This window comes from Epargyreus clarus, unplaced genomic scaffold (assembly GCF_041222505.1).
Source record: "Epargyreus clarus isolate Ecla_fem2 unplaced genomic scaffold, WU_Ecla_fem_2.2 ptg000005l, whole genome shotgun sequence".
NCBI lineage: Eukaryota > Metazoa > Arthropoda > Insecta > Lepidoptera > Hesperiidae > Epargyreus > Epargyreus clarus.
Window position 1 is genome coordinate 9,282,921 of NW_027332213.1, and position 22,773 is coordinate 9,305,693.

The following is a 22,773-nucleotide window of genomic DNA, read 5'->3' on the forward strand; positions in this document are numbered from 1 at the left end:
GGTGCCGTTTATGATTTTATACTAAACTTGGAACAACCGCTGTCAAAATCTTTTTGAATTTTAGACGATACACGTGTTGCACACGATTGGATTGGATTGATACACATAACTATATTAGTATTTTTTTATAATATAGATGTCTCAAACGAGTTTGTAGTTTGCCTTATTATAATTGGCCACTGCCATTTAGGTATGGCCATCAGTAACTGACTCCGTATACAATTCTACCTGAAGCCGAACATTAGTTTTGGTTGTTCCACGTTAGAATATCACATAGTATACGCGTCGCCACTTTTAAAGACTAAGATGTCTCCTCATTTGTACCAGTAAGTCAACAGGAATACACACTGAAACGCAAGAACTACTTATCACTGCTGCTGAAGATATAGGTACTTAGAAATAAACCTTTGATTCTGCTACCCTTTAACTTAAAATAATTAAACTACAAAATGCCTATATAATGAAAACAAGCGATGAACAACGATGTTAAATCGACAACAAACAATTCTGACAGACACTGTATGAAAGCATTGAAGTGTTGAGGCCTGCTGTCGCTCGTACATTTGTCCTGATTTATATGCGCTGCGTGTCCAATGTTGCTTTATTATGCAATGTTGCCGGCAAACCCATTCACAATTAATTATATCTTTCCTTCAGTAAATGTAATGCCAGGGTTATTACTCGTAACTAAATAGTAAATAGTAGTAGTCGTTTGAAGGTGGTAGAACCCTTTGTAGTTTGACTCCGGCGGCACCACCGCCACACCTATTTCTACCTAATAACAGCAGTGTTAGGCGCTGCTGTGTTCCGGTTTGAAGGGTGTGGTAAGGGAGACAGACTTTTCCGAGGCGTTCCAGCTTAGTCCTCAGGGGTAGCGGCGCATCTGTGGCCGACCTCAGGGAAGAATATCTAATCCTGTCTGGGGTTGATTACAGATGTCCACGGGCGACTGTAGCCACTTACCATCAGGTGGACTGCATGCTCGCCTGCTACTCTTATATTATAAAAAAAAAAAGTATACATTGAACATGATGCTTCGTGACTTCGTATGTGAATGTGTTTTTAAGAATATTTTAAAAACATGCAATGTATATAATATACATCTCAAATTGTCAACAAATATATTGATGTATAAGAATATAGAATAGAATACGAACAGTACGGACACAAGATAATTTTTGTAAGATTTCAGAACGAATATATTTGCATTATAATTTTATCATGTTTGTCTCACATTAAACTTGTATTATAGTCAAAGATTCCAATTATATACTTTTTTATATTTCTTTTTCGTTTAATTTAAACGCCACCATTGTAATTTTATATAAGCAATATTTTTGAGTAATGGCATCAAATTATTTTACAAAAAGCCATAGACGCGAATGCAATGTCTTTAAATTACGAGTACATAACTCTCAAACTTGTTTAATATACAGCGGCCATACTTCAAACATAAACTGCGAACGTGTTAAACTGTTGAAGTCTCCTGACATCGCGCATGCATACACTGCACATGCACATGCATTACTGAATTATATGCGCTGCATGTTCCGATGTATCACACAGTTATTTTATAAGAAGCTATATCAATGTAACACCTTCATGTTACATTGATATAGCTTAGATAATCTAGCTTTGATAATCTAGCTATATCAATGTAACATGAAGATGTTACATTGATATTTATTGAAATATACTCTTATCTATCTTTTCTGATAAATCATATCATGTTATTTTCGAAAAAAGTGTTCTATCACATCCATATTTTTAATACACCCATAAACGAAGGTTTAAGAGAGTGAAGCATATACAAAGAGTTCATAACATACAGCTTAAAGCCACAATCTGTATCTTTAACCGCGTATTGTTTACAAACATGCTGATTCGACAAGCATAATTCAAACAGACATGATGAAAACAGTGAAGTGCTACAGCCTGCTGCCGGCGCACGTACAAATGTACTGATTTATCTGCGCTGCGTGTCTCACTGGTATTTTATAGCTCGACGGTATATTGAGACTCATCTGTGCATTCTCGTTTGTGAAGTTCATGATATTGTATCCACAGAGCAGCGTCTATCTGATTCTGCTCTGTTCTGAGACTGCTGAAATGTTGTGAAACAATGTTAAACTAACTGTTTCACAACATTAAATTCAATTCTAATTCTAATCGTATTATATAAGGCTTAACTTACGATTAGAATTAAGGCTTATTACAATCTTAAGGCTTAATTCTAATCGCATTATATAAAATCTAATATCGCTTCGGAATATGTTTCGCTATTGAGAAAAAGCAGAACTAGAAACTCCATTAGTCCTATGACGTTTTAAAATTAGTCAATCAATCAGACAAAAAGACCAATAATTAAAGAAGATAAAGTGATCTAAATCTACCTATTTATGTAGTTTATGATTGATAGCATTGGAATTCTGACAGAAGTTGATCATATAACTTTACACCATAGGCCTAATCTGGAATGCTTACGCTTACTACGCCGTAGACGGAGAAATTTCAGTTAACTTTTATCAAGTTATAAAAACGCTTCAACACCTGTCTGCCTAACACAAGAAACTTAACCGCAACAAACTTTGACTCGGCATGTTCACGACAGATATCTATGGCACATCGGTTGCATTTACGACGTCCCGAAGACATTACAAAAGCCATTCCCTTATCTAATGTTCCCTGTGAATTTATTTAACTTTTTCCACGCCTTCACATCTGCGAAATCGTTCGATAAAGATGTCAACAAGAAAAGGTCACCGATTCCGGCGGGATTCGATACACATTTATTTTATTGCCAAAATTAAATGCTGTTTCGTATTTTGTTTCAACAAACTTTAGAAATTTGTAAATCCAAGACATTACTTTTATTTCTTTTAGGGAATAACATACCAGCTACTTTTTTTACTCTGAATATGTTCTAGTTATAGCAGTATTACGCACAATAAAAAGCACTGCTTTAAGTCCTCCTACATTTTCCAATAGACATTATTTAAATGCTTAATTTATTACACGTAATTAGGTACCTAAATCTTTCATACATTCGAAAATAATAAACGACTTAAGATTTAAAATATGACATACAAAATAAATACCATTTTTTCAATAAACCTATATATATCCGTAAACTTTTAACATTCCAAAACAAATCAAATATTTAAAACGGTTTATACCATTTCGTCCCAGCCGCCCTACCTGAAATTCTTTTACCAAGAGATTACGGGACGAAAAACTGAAATTAAATATCCAATTCGAATCTAGTCCATTAACTATGACAAAACGGACGAATGAACAGTTAAAGAAGGAATAAAATTCAGTTGAGCTATAAATTAACCGACGCCGAGGGCGAGGCTCGCAATCTGCATTAGCCGAGACGCACATCTTCCGGCGATTAAATGAAATTTCACGGCCGCTGCCCACGGCCATTCGCCGGACAAAGCGAACCGATATAATTGAACGCTCTATTTCTAAGTTTTTTAAATGTTCTTATTCTACTATTTTTGTAATGAGATAATTAATGAACTGGTGAAGAGTTAACCGGTTGGAGGTGGTAGAACCCTTTGTGGTTCGACTCCAGCGGCACCACCGCCACACCTATTTCTGCCTAATAATAGCAGTGTTAGGCGCTGGTGCAAACGGAACACCGTTTTGGGTGTGGTAAGAGAGACATACTTTTCCGAGGCGTTCCAGCTTAGTCCTCAGGGGTAGTGGCGCATCTGAGGCCGACCTCAGGTAGAAATATCTAATCCTATCTGGGGTTGATTACAGATGTCAATGGGCGGCAGTCGCCACTTACCATCAGGTGGACTGCATGCTAGTCTGCTACTCCTATATTACAAAAAAAAACCGTATTGTATAACGTGTAACACATTATATACAGATTACATGTTTCAATTTAGTTTTGTGAGATAGATCAAACCGCGCCTGCTTTGAAGTCGAGGTTTTGTCTTATTTAATTTTGGTGACAGATGTGTATGAGCCATTTTCCCAACTTTAAAATTATAAACACATCCACAACTTTAAAATTGCATAAATCAAATAAATTTAAGTTATTTGATAATCAACTATTATACCTGTTATGAAATTCGGACTGAAAACAAAAATTAATTCCAACTCTAATCCTGTCGGCACGCAGTTTTTCTAGCGATTAAATGAAATTACACGGCCATTAACCGATAACCAAGGCAACGTTAAAATATAAAGCTCTACTGAAGTTTTTTTCATTTTAAATCAATACAAAAAACATGATTACTAACGTTATTACAGAAATCACGTGTGGAAGTGTTTACCATTGGACTTTGTGACTTAAACACATACAGACTCGTAATTGTTTACACAGAAGTTTTTTAATGATTTGAAATTTTTAATCGGTACTAGCACACAGCGACCAGCAGTCATAAATCTCAAAATTTGTTCAGTTTGTTTGTGGACTCGATAACGCTTGAATAGCTTAACGATCGGAATAAAATTTTATTCACAAACAGATTACGATTCGCTACCAATAAAAAGATGGATTTGTTTATCCTAATAAATTGCGATAATGTTTTCTGAAACAACTTACCAACACAAAAAAATATTATCTTTATATTGAATAGCTAAGTTAACGTAGTGTGCGTAACGTAACATCGGAAAGGCAACGTAATCCAAAGACAATTTAAAAAGTATACACATATTTTATGTTGCTTAAACACATTTTAATGTGTGGTACAGGTATAAGCATGACAACTAAATAAGAGCGCGTCTGTTCCGGACATCCCAAAAGAAAGCATAAGACCTCCTCTTTTGCACTAATCGAGCCATTTCTCCCACGTTATTAAGGGAAAATGGGAATGTTCGCAGGCCGTTGCGTTCTCACAACGAGTTTCTTATAGACGGTATTGAATTTTTAAACAAATTTTTCGACCCGTCGACCCGGGAACCCACTTTATGTTATAGGATTAGAACGTTATTACACCATTAAACCTTTCATGAATAATTCGCACCTCCATAGTTTCAAAAATTATAACTAATTTAATGCCAAGCCATGCCATGCCAACTTACACAATTACTAACGAAAATATACACCATTTCTTGAATATATACCCGTTCTAATTTGTTTAAAAATAATTTATATTTAACATTCCTAATTCATGTTAGAAGTTAGATATTACCGCAAGACAGAATTTTCTGTATATATTTTTTTTCTAATATTATTAGCATACAAACTTTCTACTTTCTAACTTCGCCACATAAATAATATAAATAGAAATTCCAAACAATAAAAAAACCCTGCAATCGATCAACCCACCTTATCTAAAATGGAACGGTAGAGATGGTAATAATAGTCACAATAAAACAAGATAAAGTCTTTTAAATTAAGCCGGTGCCAAAACTTCGTAGCGTAAGTGATAATTTAAAAACAGAATGAGATACGAAGATATTTCCCCGGAGTGGAGTTAATGTTCCGGTGGTGGCGTTAGTCCATTGGACCGGATCTCTGGGAATTAAGGCAGGAAAAAAGTCAATAAATCCAAGGAGCTGGGGCGCTACACAAAGTAGAAAGTCTCGCGAGCTCCTGCAATAATGTCACACTAGCACCCTTTAATGTTAATAGACCGAGATTCTATCGCTATGTCTACCGTTTTGGATTTTTTATGTAATCTAGTTTTCCAATTTTCTTTTTCAATTAAAATTTAAACAACTGATCTTACGAAGAATCCCTGTCCTGCTTCTAGTTCTACTTGTTTACTGTAATGACTTTTTTACTTTAGGTGACATGTGTGCTCGTTCGGTGCTTCTGTTACATTAAAAATACAATAATAAATTATAGCTGTTTATGCTACTAAATTACCTTTAGTTCAAATATAAAAATACATTTATTTTAATGATTGTGACTAAAATTTTGAAATACGGCTTCCTTATTCCGGGCGTAACGTATGTGTACGTAATTTTTAGTTGACCTAGAGTATATGCAAAATATTTTAATGATGTGTTTATAAGAAAGTACATAATTCACATTTATTAATGAGTACTTAATGAAGTTATAGAGTCCTTATTCTATACAATTGTAATCAATCAATACTAGAAAATAATTAAAATCATAAAATGATACCTACGAGTTAAAATGTTATTAAAACAAATCAAAATATGTTACAGTAATAAAAAACACCGATAAAAATAACAAACAGTTGCTACGTACTCAAGTATAGTTTTTTTTTTTATAATGTAAGAGTAGCAGACGAGCATGCAGTCCACCTGATGGTATGTGGCTACTGCCGCCCATGGACATCTGTAATCAACCCCAGATATGATAAGATATTCCTACCTGAGGTCGGCCGCAGATGCGCCGCTACCCCTGAGGACTAAGCTGGAACGCCTCGGAAAAGTTTGTCTCCCTTACCAAACCCTTCAAACCGGAACACAGCAGCGCCTAACACTGCTGTTATTAGGTAGAAATAGGTGTGGCGGTGTTGCAACCGGAGTCGAACTACAAAGGGTTCTACCACCTTCAAAAAAAAGGTAAAAAAGGTTAAAAGGTAAAAACGTATACCTAAGTATATAGGCGTAACTAGACTTACATAATTATGTTTAAATTCTTTAATTTCTCGCGTAGTGGCGCCGGTCACCCTAAGATAAACGCCGTAGTTAATAAGTCCTCTTTTTCAGGATTTAACCAACATTATTTCCGCCATATTTTTTCATGGCTGTTACGAACTAAGCTTTTCCCAGTTTTTTCGAGAAGAATTATAACTGGATCTTGGAGCGAACGAGTATTATGTTTTTATAGTTCTCATTTTCAGAAATAATAACGTAAGCGTATGAAATTATGACAAGTTATGCTCTACGAAGGCGTTAATTTAAATGTTAAAATATGGTTTAAAGGCGGATAAATCGACCGGTGAGGTATGTACCACTGCAACACCTATTTCTAACGTAAAGCGGTTCTTGTATTTCGATGGAAGAATGTTTAATGTTGGTGTCTGCTAACTTACATCATCATCATCATACCCATTACTGTCCCACTGCTGGGCAAAGGTCTCCTCTCAGAATGAAAAGTATTAGGCCATAGTCCACCGCGCTGGCCAAGTGCGTATTGGTAGACTTCATATACCTTTGAGATTTTTTTATAAGTCTCACAGGTATGTAGGTTTCCTCACGATGTTTTCCTTCGTTTAAGCAGGTGATAATTAATTTCCAATACGCACATATTTTTGAAAATCAGAGGTGCGTGCCTGGGATTTGAACCTCGTACCCCTCGATCGAGAGGCCGAGTTTCTTAACCACTAGGCTATCACTGCTAACTTACATACGAAGTGACAATCTTAGTTGTCCGTAGGAACAACGCAGATTTTACGTTGTATCGAACCCAGGTTCTATATGGAAGCCCTGTTCTATATGGAATTCGTTAAAGATGCCCAAAGGGGGCAATGACAAGTAACCATCTCATAATGGAACGCATGACCGTTACTTCAAGTTTATAATTTTAAAAGCACAGGCGTGAGATTAATCCTCCGACCACGCGATGAAGAAGCCGAATGTCGATAAGCGATCGCTGCTTAGACAAACATTTTATGTATAGCACTTTAATTTATAGGTAATAATGTAAACTTGAAAGCTTATTCTATTCTCTCCGCCAGGACATTAATTAAGGATTTCGGCGGATACAGATCAGCTTCGCTACGGATTAAGGGCAGAACATTTACATATTTATCTGCCTTATTTTATTTCTGTATCAATAATCTTTTAACAATAAATGCTAATACTTTCTGTTTCAGATTGGAAATAAACCTAAATAAGAATTAACCACATATTCTTGGGATTCATGGGATACAATCTTGTGATGTGTGCGCGTTACGAAAATGAAATAATGATGTAAATAACCTATAATCCATTCCACAATTTAGACGACACCAACGACAACTCTCTTATAATATCTTTTTTTTTAAATTATACCTAAACGATAAGGCAGACGGGCTACCTGATGGAAAGCAGTGACTGTCGCCTATGGACATTTGTAACACCATAGGTATTACGGACGACAACGGCCTAAGAATTTAAATGTAAATGTTGATTAATGTAACTTGTGTATGTAATTAAGACTATGTAAATAAGACATTTTATTGCAATAGATATAAGTCCTACGTAATAAGAATAGATATGTAAGAGTAGGATAGCAATAGAGTGTAAGCATAGAATTGTAAGAGTAAGACAGGCTATGTTAGAAAGGGACGGCAATAGGACGCGGTTGCTGACTGAGCCTGCGCCTGTTGCGGTACCCAAAATAAGTACTTAAGCTCGCCTTTTTGTATGGAAAAGTGTGTACGCCTCGGAATAAAAACAAGAAGAAAAGAACTGAAGATTCAAGTTGGAGTTTTATTTGAAAACCCATAATCTACATTGGTCCTTCGAGAAGCCGGATTTAAAGAAGACTCAAGATGAATACGCCGATCGCAATGAACACAAGGGGTCGTGTTCGCTCCGAATCGGGGTACAGCGAGTCAGAAGCAGCCCCGGGCGCTAAGGGTGCGCCAGGGCCATCGCTACACCGAATTTATGAAGATTCTCCGCAGTCGCCGTCGACGGTCGCAGGAAATTCCCAAGAAAAAAGGATGGAGCACTCTCCGCCAGAAGGGGCGAGAGAGACAGCACCAGCGACGTCAACGCGGACGTCCGTCATGGGGCCACCTGCACGACCAGCTAGCACGCCACCAAGGCGTGAAACTTCATCGCCGGTGCGGAGACCTACATCGCCGGTGCGGAGACCTACGTCGCCGGCACACACCGCTCGCAGTAACACTTCAAAGCGAAGCATCGACGCACGTATGAAGATGGCACAATACGAAGCGGAGAAAGAACTCGCGGCTATAGAAGAGAAGCGGCTACTTATGAAAGAAAAGCTAATCAAATCGAGATTAGCCGCCGAAATGACTGCAATCGAAGCCGAATCTGAATATGCGGCGAGCTCATGCAACGAAAGGGTACAAGACTGGGTGGATAGAAGCATGGAACAACCAACGGCGACGAAATACAGGGAAGAACCGGAAGAGGTTCGCCCTCCCGTTAGTAAGCAACGGGGGGAGAACGCGAAATTCCAAGGCATTCAACGGCTAGCCGACACCTTAGAAAAACTAGTCGCCTCAAGACCGTTGCCTCGCCAAACAGCGGAACTACCTATATTCACGGGAGCCGTCGCCGAGTGGCTACCGTATAAGGCCGCCATGGAAGATTCTACAAGACTCTTTAAGTTCTCTCCAACGGAAAATCTCCTTCGACTGCGAAACAGCCTGCGAGGGGAAGCGAGAGAAACCGTGCTGTCACAGCTATTCACCGCATCTAACCCAGATATCATCATGCGCACATTAGAGATGAAATATGGAAGACCGGAATTCATAATAGATCGGGCCATGGAAGAGCTCAAAAAGATCCCGAAATTAGGGAGCGCGAGCACCGATCTGTATGAGTTCGCGGTGAAGATTCAAAATATTGTCTATACGATAAAAAGTATAGATAGAAGAGGCTACCTACGAAACCCGCTACTCGTTCGAGACGTAATGGACAAACTGAGTCCTCATCTCATAAGCAAATGGGCGGAGTACGCAGCCAATAACGAAGCACGCATCATGGAAGATAATGAAATGATAGTACTCTCCGAGTTTTTAATGGCCGAAGCGGACCTTATGATAAGGTACACCCACACAACGAAGCGAAGCGTTCCGGTACCCGTCAGAAGAGAAGTAGCACCAAAGCGGGTTGCTACCAAGGGCGTATACACTGCGGGGGAAAGTCAACCGGAAGAAAGAAAATGCTTCATGTGTCCAACTGGGGGACACTACACTACTGAGTGCGATAAACTCAAAGCACTCGACGTCAACGAGCGATGGAAGTGGGCAAAGGACAACAAGATGTGCTTCAAATGCATGAAAAGGAAGCACAGCAGGTTCACATGCAAAGCCAAGGCCTGCGGAGTCCACGGATGTACCTACCAACATCACGCGCTACTACATAAAGAAAAAGTAACGGAGTCTACGACTACAGTGAGCACTCCGGACGACGGCAGGGAAGACGAAGCAGCCGCGCTAGTAATGAGCGTCACGACAAGGAGGTCGCCTATTACATCAGTACTGCTCAAAACCTGCGAGGTGAAACTCAGCGGTCCACGGGGGGAGGTAAATACGTACGCCCTCCTAGACGAAGGGTCTACTGTGACGCTAATAGACGAAGAATTAGCGAAGCAACTCACTAACGGCGGACCGAATCGACCTCTGAACATAAGGGGTATTAACGATCAGAGAAGGATCGACAGCGAAGCGGTCAAGGTTCGTGTCAAAGGGGTACACGAACAAGAAGCCTACTTAGTGACAGCCCGCACAGTAAAAGGACTACAGCTACATCACCAACGCGTACCGCACAACTTAGAACGGTACAAGCACCTGCGAGTTGTACAAGATAGCATCAGTAAGGGAGAAGCTCGACCTCGCATATTGATAGGTGCCGACAACTGGCATCTAATAATATCGCGACAGCTGCGCGCCGGCAAGAGAAATGAACCCGCCGCGTCGAGAACGAAGTTGGGATGGGTACTGCACGGGTCGGTACCCAGGAAATCGATTTATCAAGACCAGGCGGCCGTACTTCACATCTGCGCGAGCGACGTCCAACTACAGAAGCTCGTCGAGTCACATTTCGACGTGGACTCGCTTGGCGTATCGACTAAAGAAAAAATTAATAAGCATGAGAAGAGGACCAACCGGCACAGATGTTTTTATGGAGGGACAAGCCTACGGACCCTCCGAGAAGATTTAAAATGGTCTCCATGATATTCGGAGCCAGCAGTTCGCCATACCTCGCTCACAGCGTAAGAAACCGCAACGCCGTCGACTATGAAAGTAAATACCCAGAGGCGGCCACGGCGGTCAAGGAGCGACACTACATGGACGATTACCTAGACAGTGTCCCATCTGAAGAGGAGGCTATTAAAATGGTGAACGAAGTTACCTACATCCATCAACAAGCGGACTTCAACTTAAGAAGATGGAACTCAAATAGCAAGAGAGTTTTAGCTAGCATACCCGAAGATAAGAAGTCTGAAAGCGCGAATGTAAAGTTAGCAGCACACCAGAAGGAAAAGACATTGGGGCTGCGCTGGGACCCGAGCTCCGACACCCTCACCTTCAACACTGACATCAAGAGGGTTCCCGATGAGGTCAGACTGCGGTTGAGAGCACCGACTAAACGCGAAACCCTAAGCGCGGTTATGTCGGTGTACGACCCACTGGGGCTTATCAGTCAATATACGATCGTCGGCAAGATGATATTACAACGCTTGTGGCTCAAGAAGGTTGATTGGGACCAGGAATTGCCATCTGAAGACGCTAACCTATTCGACGAGTGGATAAGGCGACTCCCAGATGTCTCAGCACTAGCAATACCGCGGTGCTATAGCTACAACGTAACGCCGGAAACTCACATCGAGTTACACGTGTTTGTCGACGCAAGCGAGCAAGCCTACGCTACGGTGGCCTACTGGAGGATCGCACACGGCGATCACATAGAAACAATACAAGTAATGGCCAAGGCGAAGGTGGCTCCACTGAAGTTACTAACCATTCCGAGACTGGAGCTCCAAGCTGCGTTAATCGGGGCACGAATGGCTAACACTATAGTCAGGGAGCACAGCTGTTGGAAACCCAAACGAGTCATATACTGGAGTGACTCCCGCACCGTCCTTCAGTGGATAAGAAACGAGACGAAAAAATACACGCCGTTCGTCTCACATCGCCTAGCTGAGATCGCCGAGCTCACACATACAGAGGATTGGCGATGGGTGCCTACAACACTCAACGTAGCCGACGATGCGACCAGGCTTCAAACCGACGGGATCGACAGCCGGGACCGGTGGTTCACGGGACCGCAATTCCTACGAGCCACAGAAGAGCACTGGCCTACGGAGAACGGGGAAGGTGAAGAGACCGGGGAGACGTGTTACACCGTCTCAGAAGAGGACTCGGACCGCAACGACTCATTACCCGACATTAGAAGGTTCTCCAGTTACCTGAAGCTTATAAGGGCGACGGCACTTACTCAGCTATTCGTCGAGAAGCTTCGATCTAGAGACAAGACTCTACACTTAGAAGTGTCACACTTAGAAGCGGCCGAACGACGGTGGTTTCAACGCGCGCAGCGGGACTCCTTCAGCGAAGACTTAGCGCGGTTAAGTCACAACCAGCCGCTACAACGACACAGCAAATTTAAAAGGCTCGACGCAGTATTGAACGACGGGCTAATAACCGCAAGAGGCCGTATAGGTGCGCTCTATTCTACAACGCACTCTAATGAGCCGGTAATACTCGACGGGCAGCATCCCTTTACTCACCTGCTTGTCGAGCATTATCATCGCCGGGCGGGACACGCGAATAACGAACGAGTCGTCAACGAGCTCCGTCAACGATTCATCATACTGCGCTTGAGGCCTACAGTCAAGAAAGTAGCACGAGCGTGTCAATACTGTCGCGTGTACAAGGCGACTCCGACGACACCACCGAAAGGAGACCTACCTAAAGTGAGGTTGGACTCGGGGCACCGCGCCTTCACCTATTGTGGCGTGGACTATTTCGGGCCCCTAACGGTGACTATCGGACGAAGACACGAAAAGAGGTGGTGTGCACTATTTACCTGTCTCACCACAAGGGCCATTCATTTAGAGATCGTCCAGTCGCTCTCTACGGACTCAGCTGTTATGGCGCTGCGAAGGATGGCCGCCAGAAGGGGTTGGCCGCGCGTCATATACTCCGACAACGCCACTAACTTTAGAGGGGCCGACGTCGAACTGAGAAATACATACGGAGCATGGATCGCAGCACTACGGGACTACGGTCTGCAGTACAACACCGACTGGCGTTTCATACCGCCGGGGGCGCCACACATGGGAGGAGCCTGGGAGCGCTTAGTGCGTTCAGTAAAAACCGCACTAAGCACCACGCTCAAAGAAAAGTCGCCAAAAGAAGAGGTACTGCAGACGTTAATCACCGAGGCCGAGTACAGCGTGAACGCGCGACCGCTCACGCACGTCTCCGTGGACCCCGAGGACGAGGAAGCACTAACGCCGAATCACTTCCTCATCGGCTCATCGACGGGGCTACCGCGGACGGGGCCATGCACCGAGGCGGACCGCAGCACGTGGAGAAGGGCGCAGGCACTGGCGGACCAGTTCTGGCAGCGATGGCTGCGAGAGTACCTGCCTACGCTCATTCCGCGGGGGCCGACCAACGCACAGGCGTCACAACTGCGGGAAGGCGATCTCGTAATTGTGGTCGACTACGCCTTACCCCGCAATACCTGGCCGAGAGGAGTCGTCGAGCGAGTTCACCCGGGACCTGATGGCATCGTCCGGTCTGCAGACGTCCGCACAAAGGGAGGTGTGTTCCAGAGGCCAGCGACGAAGCTTGCCGTCCTTCAGATGGAGGAGGCTTCGAAGAATCTACGCCGGGGGGAGAATATTACGGACGACAACGGCCTAAGAATTTAAATGTAAATGTTGATTAATGTAACTTGTGTATGTAATTAAGACTATGTAAATAAGACATTTTATTGCAATAGATATAAGTCCTACGTAATAAGAATAGATATGTAAGAGTAGGATAGCAATAGAGTGTAAGCATAGAATTGTAAGAGTAAGACAGGCTATGTTAGAAAGGGACGGCAATAGGACGCGGTTGCTGACTGAGCCTGCGCCTGTTGCGGTACCCAAAATAAGTACTTAAGCTCGCCTTTTTGTATGGAAAAGTGTGTACGCCTCGGAATAAAAACAAGAAGAAAAGAACTGAAGATTCAAGTTGGAGTTTTATTTGAAAACCCATAATCTACAATAGGAGTCGCCAATTCATCGCCGGCTTTGGACGAGAGCTCTTTTTACACCTTTTTTGAAGAACCCCAAATCGCTTCGGGAATACCTCAGAAGGAGTTTCATTCCACATCTCGCACGTCCTTGCAAACCAAACCGTGGAGGACCGCCACGAGTCCAGTTGGTGTGGATGGAACTTCATCCTTCGGCGAATGGTTCGATGGAAAAATGTTGACGTAGGCACCAGGTCAAATAGTTCCTCGAAACACTCACCATTGTAAAGCCGGTAGACCACGCAGAGGGAACGCACTTTGATGTGCCGCTCAGACAGAAAGTTGGCTACCTATGCGCATAACCTCTCGGGAAGACCGTAATATGGAAGCTTCGCGAGAAGGGCCCTGTGCCGGACCCGGTGAAAGGCCTTTGCGATGTCCAGGATAACTGCCAATGCCTCACCATTGCTCTCAACGGCAATCTTAAAATCTTCAAGCCTCGTGTATAGCTTTCGGCTATACCCGAGGTCTGTACCGTATGACAAAGTTTCATACTTACCTACAATCTACATGCATACGTCAAAAATGATTACCAACAATGGGTTGTCCAAACCACAAAATAACCTCGAAACAATGCAATAAATAAAATTGTCTAGCATTAATTGAAGACAAGAAGACGACCAGAATCAAAAGAAGTTACTAAACAAATCTCACGTTAATAGCTAACTTTGACTATACTCGCTTTTATAAAGCAAAATTATTCCGTATCACTTTGACAACTTGAATGTCAGCAATGCGTAAACGACTCTTAGAGTCTTCTTATAATAATACTAGATTACGTTAACGTCTTCTATTACCATAATAAGGGAACACAATTACGGTAAGAAAAAGTAAAATAACCGCAGATCCACATTTAGTTCGCATTCGGAACGCACCCGCCCGTTTCACTACCTACTAGAAGTTGGTCAACTAATCCAAGTTTTCCTTTACGAGCTAATGAGACGAGTTTGATTCGAATTCCCCTGGCTCCGAGGAATGGCCACTCGCTTTGAATGGTATTTTCTAACTACGTTCTCGTTATTTACATAGTATAACTGGACTGTGGAGTATAAGGGAACTAAACTTCTTAGGATAACTAGTTTGCTAATAGATACTCAATTTCGTGTTGTGTTACTGTCCAAACAGAACTTTCTTAAGGCAATTGAATAATTACTCGTATTTTAATCAAATCTGTTATAATATTAGGTTTCATTATTCTTTTTATAAAATACTGATGTACGTTCATCGTATGTTTGCACCGCTTAAGTTCATTTATCTTTGTTACTGCGTAGTAAACTCTGAGTTAGCGCTTAAATAGATACAGGTTTTTACCAAACTGGGAATCAACTACACAGAAATCCTTGCTTAATTGAAGGCCTGGAACTCGAAAAAAGAAGCAGTGAATGAGCTGGTAAAGAAGCAGACTAATGTTCCCACGGAAAAAAACTAAGCCGATTGTATATATTTACAAAACGTTGGTTTTCATACATTTCATAGAGGCTTAATTAATATCTAATGAACCTCGGTAAGATACACTTGTACTCGGTTTCTCATAAATAATACCACACTATATTGTTACACATTACCCGCCACGAGCTACTATAACTCATTAGATAGTGCAGGCTAACACCAGCTCTGTATAATAGCACCAACAACCTGCTGATTATGCTATGAGGCAGAGGAAACACTCATCTATATTCTCTAAGTATATTTGTATTAGGTGCATGACCTCGTGGTTTTATGTCAACCCATAGATAAGTATACATATCTCACCGCCTTGTAATAGAAGAAAGCCATTAAATGGCTTAAACGGCTGACAATTCTGTCAGCCATTTAATGGCTGACATGCGCAGTTAAGTGGTGCAAAAACACGTAATCGAAGAAAAAAGTGCGAAATAATCTAAAAAGTACATTTTTTTCTACATTAATATTTTTCAAATACGAAAATAGATGACAGTGACAATTTCAATTCCCAAAAGTGGTTACATTTTCATGTTAGGAGTGAGTAATCTTTACTAATCTGTGTGTCAACCATACAAACTTATAACCGTCTGTACCTATTTCCACATAGATATTAATCTTTTCGTATAGTATGATAATCCTTAACACAAAAGGATACCCAAATATCAATTCTTTGTTATTGTACTAACAGAATCTTTTTCGAAACCTAATCCCTATCGAATTCGGGTTACAAATCAAAACAAACATAACAATTCCAGATTTTCTTATTTAATTCGCTGATAAAACAGATTCTCTGCTTATTGGACTGCGCGTAGACAAACAGAGCATCTGGCCTCCGTAATGGAAATAACATAGCCCGAGGTCGGAAATCAAATTGACAGAAGAGGTTAAACAAACGATGTGGCCAGGGAGTCGAGACCGTAGTCCGTCGAATATTAATCGGCGGGTAAATGGTCTTTTATTTGTTTTTCCCCTCCACCGGCGTCACACGTTAGGTCAGCGGATCACGCTAACACTCGGAAGTGAACTGATTAATGACGAGCATGCCACGGATCCTTTAATCAAAGTGTCCCTTTTTAATCTTTCTACATCAAGTGTCGTGTCATTTATGTTCTCGTAATTGTGTTAGAACCCATTTTATAATACGTATATGATTTTCTATTGAATGGAAGTTCTTACGATATTATTGCTAATATATATACCAAAATGTAGACGCGATGGTAATGGTAATAGCAAGTTTGGCAAGTAATGTTTGTTTTGGGTATTATAGGTATAGTCTGATTCATAATTAGGTGTCCAAAATGTAAACAAAGGTGTTGACCTATCAAGAAAATATGTTTCAAATGGTAGTTTCTTATTTTTGTCGATATTAAAATAATACAACAATAATAAAATTGTAATCTAAATAAATTAAGATTAATTCACATTTTCTAATATTTATATCACCTCAATTTCGTTACATACAGTAATAATAATAAAAAACAAAGTTTATGGTAGAAAATTAAAATGTGATAATGGTAACACAACCGGAATGCAAAACATTTCTTGTGCCGTCATTTTTAAGTTTCGTAGTTGATATTATTCATTTTCGTGATTGTGATCGAATTCGAATGTTTTCTCGTTTACATAACGCGTTTGTTAAATTGTGTATATTTGTTAAAGTTTTAGTTTTTTGTTGAATTTGTTAAAGTTTTTGTTTCTTGTTACTTTTGACAGTAACATTTCTTTGTTTAGATTTTGGACACTTAATTATGAATCGGACTATAGTGTTGTCTACACGAAGGTTTGAAGGTGGTATTACCCTCTGTGGTTCGACTCCGGCGGCACCACCGCCACACCTCTTTCTGTCTAATAGCAGCAGTATTGCGCTGTTGTATTTTGGTTTAAAAGGTGTGGTAAGGGAGACATACTTATCTGAGGCTTTCCAGCTTAGTTCTCAGGGGTAGCGGCGCATTTGTGAGCGACCTGAGGTAGGAATCAAATCTTATCTGGGGTTGATTACAGATGTCCGTGGGCGGCAGTAGCCACTTACCATCACATGGACTGCATGCTCGTACGCTATCCTCATATTACAAAAAAACAAATAACATCTTAACAACGAAAGCTTTATGTCTTCTAAAATGTTCATGCCTATTTACAATGCTTTCTTTAGTTGTTTTCCATAACATATTATTTTAGTTAAAAAGTCAACCGTTAATATTTTCCGTTCCGTTCGTTCAAGTCATTAACATTTCGATGTAAAAAATCTGTAGCAAGTCGGTCGGCGGTAATTATGCAGATGTAAATGCAGATGCAACACGTAATTGTTCTTTTCGATTTTCCATAGCTCGTTCAGGTTTTAGAAGAGCTGCAACCGCACGTACAGTCAGCGACCAAAAAAAGGAAGCTTCGTGCATTTTATTTTTTATTCCAATAGCATGAGAGAAAATGAGGAAACTAAACTTGTTATTGGCTGACTAAAACTGGGTTAGTAGTTAGAACTTAGGAAACAGAAAAAATAATACAAAAATTCCTAAAGAAATTTGCAAAACCACCTATAAAAGAATCAAGACGACATCCAACATGTATTTTGGGGCATTTGGCGTTGTTCCATCTCCCAACCAAAAACATAGTAACAAACAGTATGGAACCATAAAACAAACTCCATACATTACCAAAAATATAAATATTAATATCGCAGTATCTTGGTAACTTATGAACACTGTTGCTTCAGTTTAGGCATATGTATATCTACTGCTACAGATTAAACACAATGTTATGACATTAAATTTTTTTCAACACTTTATTGAAAATATTAATATTCATATAGGTACTAAACTTTCAGTATAAAAACAAGATATTTCACATTTTAATATGTAACAAAATTATATTAATTATTTATATAACAAAATTATGAAGAAAGTTCTTCATATACCTGGGTATTAGTAAAGCATAGTTATAATGTTAATTTAAGGTATTATATTTCATAGATAGATTCACTTTCCGATGGAGTAGATCCTTGGTTCATAATATTATCCAAAAGGATTCTTTTGCAGTAAGATATCAACTGAAAACAAACCAAAAATAAAATCAAAACTAATTTAAACCAAATATTAAATAGTTTCTTCTGAAAAGAGCAGCAATGCTTAAGTAGTATGTATCATCATCATCATCATCAACCCATTACTTTCCCACTGCTGAGCACGGCTCTCCTCTCAGGATGAGAAGGATTAGGCCATAGTCCACCGCGCTGGCCAAGTGCGTATTGGTAGACTTCACATACCTTTGAGATTTTTTTTTTATAAATCTCTCAGGTATGCAGGTTTCCTCACGATGTTTTCCTTCACCGTTTAGCAAGTGATAATTTAATAAAAGTAGTATGTATAGAAATACTTAATAATGTATAAAATTATAGTGGTATGAAAACCTCTACTGAACCACAAACAGTGCCTATATCTAATTATGAATATTAAAGGCGATTGCAGGTGCGATAATGATGTGTGATGATACTCTTTACGAAGCAGTTCAAACAGCGCATAAAAGCGAAAAGGGGCTTACACCATTCAACCCGAATTAAAACCACTCTAACCATAAATGCAATAGTTACGAGTTCATCCTCTATAAACGTACCTCTTGGTGGCATTTTTTGGCTTCTTTGTTAATTTTCTTCATTTCCTGTTTTAAATGTGTGTCATTTTGAAATCTTTTGTTGACGAACCAAGATTTGTCTGTGACTACCACTGGTAATACATATGGGTACCCTGTACAAAAAATAAATCAAAAGTTGGTACAAAAAATCTACCATATCTGTATTTTTCTTGTATTTTTAAGGTCTAAGAATATCTTTTAAGATGTAACAAGCCTGTTTTTGTCCTTAAAATAAGAGTTAATGTTATTTTTAGATTAATTTAAAATTAACATCAATCAGTACAAACTTGTACAAATAATGCTATGAAGTCGACAAGTTTTCCACTGAAACAATTTTTTAGAACTTGTAGATAAAACGTTTTAAATTGGAGCTCAAAGTCCGAAAACGTCATAGACAATAAAAATCAGATTTTATTATACATTATCTTTAAAAAACAAGCAATAAAAGCCAACGCAGTACGCAAGCCAAGTTGAAATTTCAAGTTTCTTTTTCCTTTTAACGCAACAGAGAACGGTGTCCAGTAGAAAGAGTGTAATGCCCGGATTACACAATTCAACTTGATAGGGTATCCGCGAGCCAATTCTATCTAGAAGACAATGAACTCAGCAAATGGAAAAATAAGATCGTTCATACTTGCAACTACATAGAGGTACAGAGCTCCAATAATAATGTAATATTCGTACATTCGTGGAACGGTTATGACTTGTACGTGAATTATTACGTACCTATTTACTATTACGGACATTATGGAGAATGCTGTTACAATTATTTGACACAGCGCATTCTACCTTATCAGTAATAGTACTACTCGTATGTGTTCTGTAACCACCTTCCAATGTATGGGATTCCACTTATGTTTGAAATAATAGTTTGCTATTATTAACTTGATTAAAGTAATTGCTAGATCGACGGGTTAGACATGAATAGAAGACTTAAGCTAATTCACTTGCTTAGACTTAGAAGTATGCAGGTGAATGTGGGTGAATATGTGTAATTTAGGTCTAAAATGAAACGAATCGACCATAATAATGGATAGGAAAGTTAGGTAAGTACTTCATTGCAAACACAGATAGACTTGTCTACGTTAATGAGAGAGAAGAAGTACAACAATTTTGAATAACGTAACAATTCCGTACCTTTCAAAGTTCCGATAGAGCCGTCACTGATTACACCTATGTTACTGTAAACTTTCGTTCCCTCTTTACCGGAACGCGCTAACCAGATGTCTCGCAAAGTTTTCGCAAACTCAGACGCCCTATAAATACATCCGTACGGATTCTTCGAAGCCGATGATGACACCTTTGGGAAAATATGCATTTTTAATGATATACTTACATAAGTTTATACCTACATAGCTATATTGCTGCTAGGATAGTCGCCAAACAAAACTCTACCAGGAGTTTCTAGTTTATTAGACAAATCCTAAATATGTAAAAGGACTACATTGCCAGTATGCCAAAAATTAGCCAGAACGTACATTCTACAAGTTTTCTCAAAAGTATAACCATCTAATTATTAGCTACTCACTATTATATTTACTCACTTTATGAATAAACTCCCTTTTCATCCACGAAGGATTTAACTGCGTATGATCTAAATTCATTGAGTCTAACAAATCTTTGCTGATCATCCCCCGGTCACATTGTGATTCGTCACTGCCAACGTCATGAATAATTAACGGTTTCTCCACTTCTACATGAAATACTTCATCATTTGCAGCCCAAACAAGCGCATCATTGACAACATTACATTCGACCTAAAATGAATAGTTTTAATTAGCGAATAATGAAAATAAACGACTTAATAAATTTATTTAACGTAGCAGACATTACAATAAACGTTTGATATTATTGCTAATCAACTTGGTTAAAGGGCTCCAGACCCACTTGTTGTTGAGAACCCGAAGCGAAAAATAGTCCTAGTTAAAAGTGTTCCAACGCAAACTTTGTCACTTTTATACTAAAGCGAAAACCTCATAGTGCTGTAAACCAGTCACCAAAAGCGGGTCATAATGGGTTGATTCTGTTTATAAGCTTTCTAAATAATCTGTGAAAAGATAATCTCCGGTTGAAAATTAACGACTTACATAATAGAAACAAGATACGTTAAAATCATTAAAACATTTATTTACTTGTTAGTAGATTTTAATATTAATAAGAAGTGCTATGCAAAATAAAACATTTGGTTGCAGGTTCTTCTCTGAACTACAGCAATAAAGTCGTCGCGACAGTAGAAACGTGCGTCCTGAGAAGTTTTAGTATCCATCTTACTTTTATGACATGAAAGGTCTTTGCTACTGAGTAAGTAAATAAGATAATTACACTAAAAGATGTTTAATTGTTGCAACCCATTTACGTCCAAATGCTATACAGGTATCCCAAGAGCTTCAGGAGAACGTTCAAGCGCAGGTTTCTAAAGTACATTAGAGTGAAGATTTTAAACTTATACTGGGCCAGGTACCAGGCAAATACATACCTATTTAAAAAAATTGCTGACGGTAACCCATATCTATTATTTAACAATGAATATCAAAATTAACTAATAAAATCTCAGAAATTCAATGTTACAACAGACGTATTGTACTTATTACACCTAAATTATGTCTGCGCTTCAAACTAAGCAGATTTTTTTTACATAATAATGTATTTAGGTATTTGTTTGATGCTTACGTTCAGATATTCGCCCAGAATGGACTTAGCAATTGCTGTTAAGGGTGTAGGGCAAAAGAATACGTCTTCGGGCAGATTAGTAGACAATGATTTTAAAATATCTATTCCCACCAAACCATCAACCATAAAAATTGGTTTTCTTCTATCCATAGGCTTGTTGGTCGTTGGCTTCATTTTATTTGTATTTAAATCTTCAACTTTAATATCAGGGAAACCCACAAAATTGCTTGCGAGTTTCATAATCAAATATAAATCTTCGAAATGTTCCTCAAATTCTTTCTTGTCAAATATATTAGGATTCGGAAAATTCGTTATAAAACAGAAAACATCTCCGTCTGAAATGCTTAAAACCAACGTTATTTTTAGTTTGTAGTTTTTACTATCATTTAGCCAATATTTCAATATAGGTCTTATACAACTGAGGTAATTACCTCGGTAAATCAGAAGTAATCTCTATCGAATTGTTACACGAAAAAGCACATGATTCTATTTCCAACTTAAGCTCTTTCGCAAATGTGATTTCGTTAGCATACACTAAAAGGCATAAATCGACCATTTGGTAATCGCCGAAAACCGCACCAGATAGGATCTTTACGATAACCAACTGTGCAGCTGGTCCAAGTGGATTAACGAATATTACTTTTATAGGCTCTAATATTGGTTCACATTGGAAGTTCATCTTTAAATGAAAGAACTAAAATATATATTTTGTGTATTGAAACCAGCTAGAATATTTAAATTTACCAACGATTATTGGGATAAATCCAAAATAGTATTTTAATATTGACATATACTGACAAAATGCTATAGCAAAATATCATTCAAATTTTCAAATATTGAGAAATATACCACTCAGCTCACAGACTTGAATCTGTGACTTGGCTACTCTGTTTCCTTATATTTTAACATTCATAGCCCGTCTGTAGCTTTTTGTATTTTCATATTTATGTTGAGATAACAATATTCTAGGGTAAATAAATTAAAATTATGCTAAATAAACTAACAAAATACATTGCTTTTTCTTAATATTTTAATTTTTAACAAACAGCTTGTAGACACCATACACTGCGGCTCCGTTGTAATATGCGCTTACCTTTAATTTAAAAAATACACTGTCACTTATCTGACATATTAGGTCTATCAAAAGTGTCCAAACCGACA

The 22,773-nt window shown here is 39.1% G+C and overlaps 1 protein-coding gene and 1 long non-coding RNA gene across 2 annotated transcripts in view; one reads left to right on the forward strand and one right to left on the reverse strand.

Annotated features, from left to right (window-relative positions):
• LOC140742254 (uncharacterized) overlaps window positions 1-22,773 on the forward strand; it is a 290,795-nt gene that overhangs the window by 247,182 nt on the left and 20,840 nt on the right. The gene's annotated exons all lie outside the window — the stretch shown is intronic.
• Window positions 18,272-22,437, reverse strand: LOC140757815 (uncharacterized). Its single transcript, XM_073093686.1, has 6 exons — window positions 22,044-22,437; window positions 21,613-21,955; window positions 20,487-20,699; window positions 20,080-20,242; window positions 18,925-19,055; window positions 18,272-18,361 (listed from the first exon to the last, which is right to left on the reverse strand). Exons 1-6 carry the CDS (start codon window positions 22,289-22,291, stop codon window positions 18,272-18,274), a joined length of 1,188 nt encoding a protein of 395 aa, XP_072949787.1. The 5' UTR covers window positions 22,292-22,437.

Bases quoted from the DNA above. Each gene is read 5' to 3' on its own strand.
- LOC140757815 (XM_073093686.1), bottom strand. From the start codon at position 22,291: ATGAACTTCCAATGTGAACCAATATTAGAGCCTATAAAAGTAATATTC. The intron at 21,956-22,043 runs GTAATTACCTCA...GTTGGTTTTAAG, and splicing joins ATTACTTCTGATTTACCGAG to CATTTCAGACGGAGATGTTT. The intron at 20,243-20,486 runs GTGAGTAAATAT...ATTTTCCCAAAG, and splicing joins AAAGGGAGTTTATTCATAAA to GTGTCATCATCGGCTTCGAA.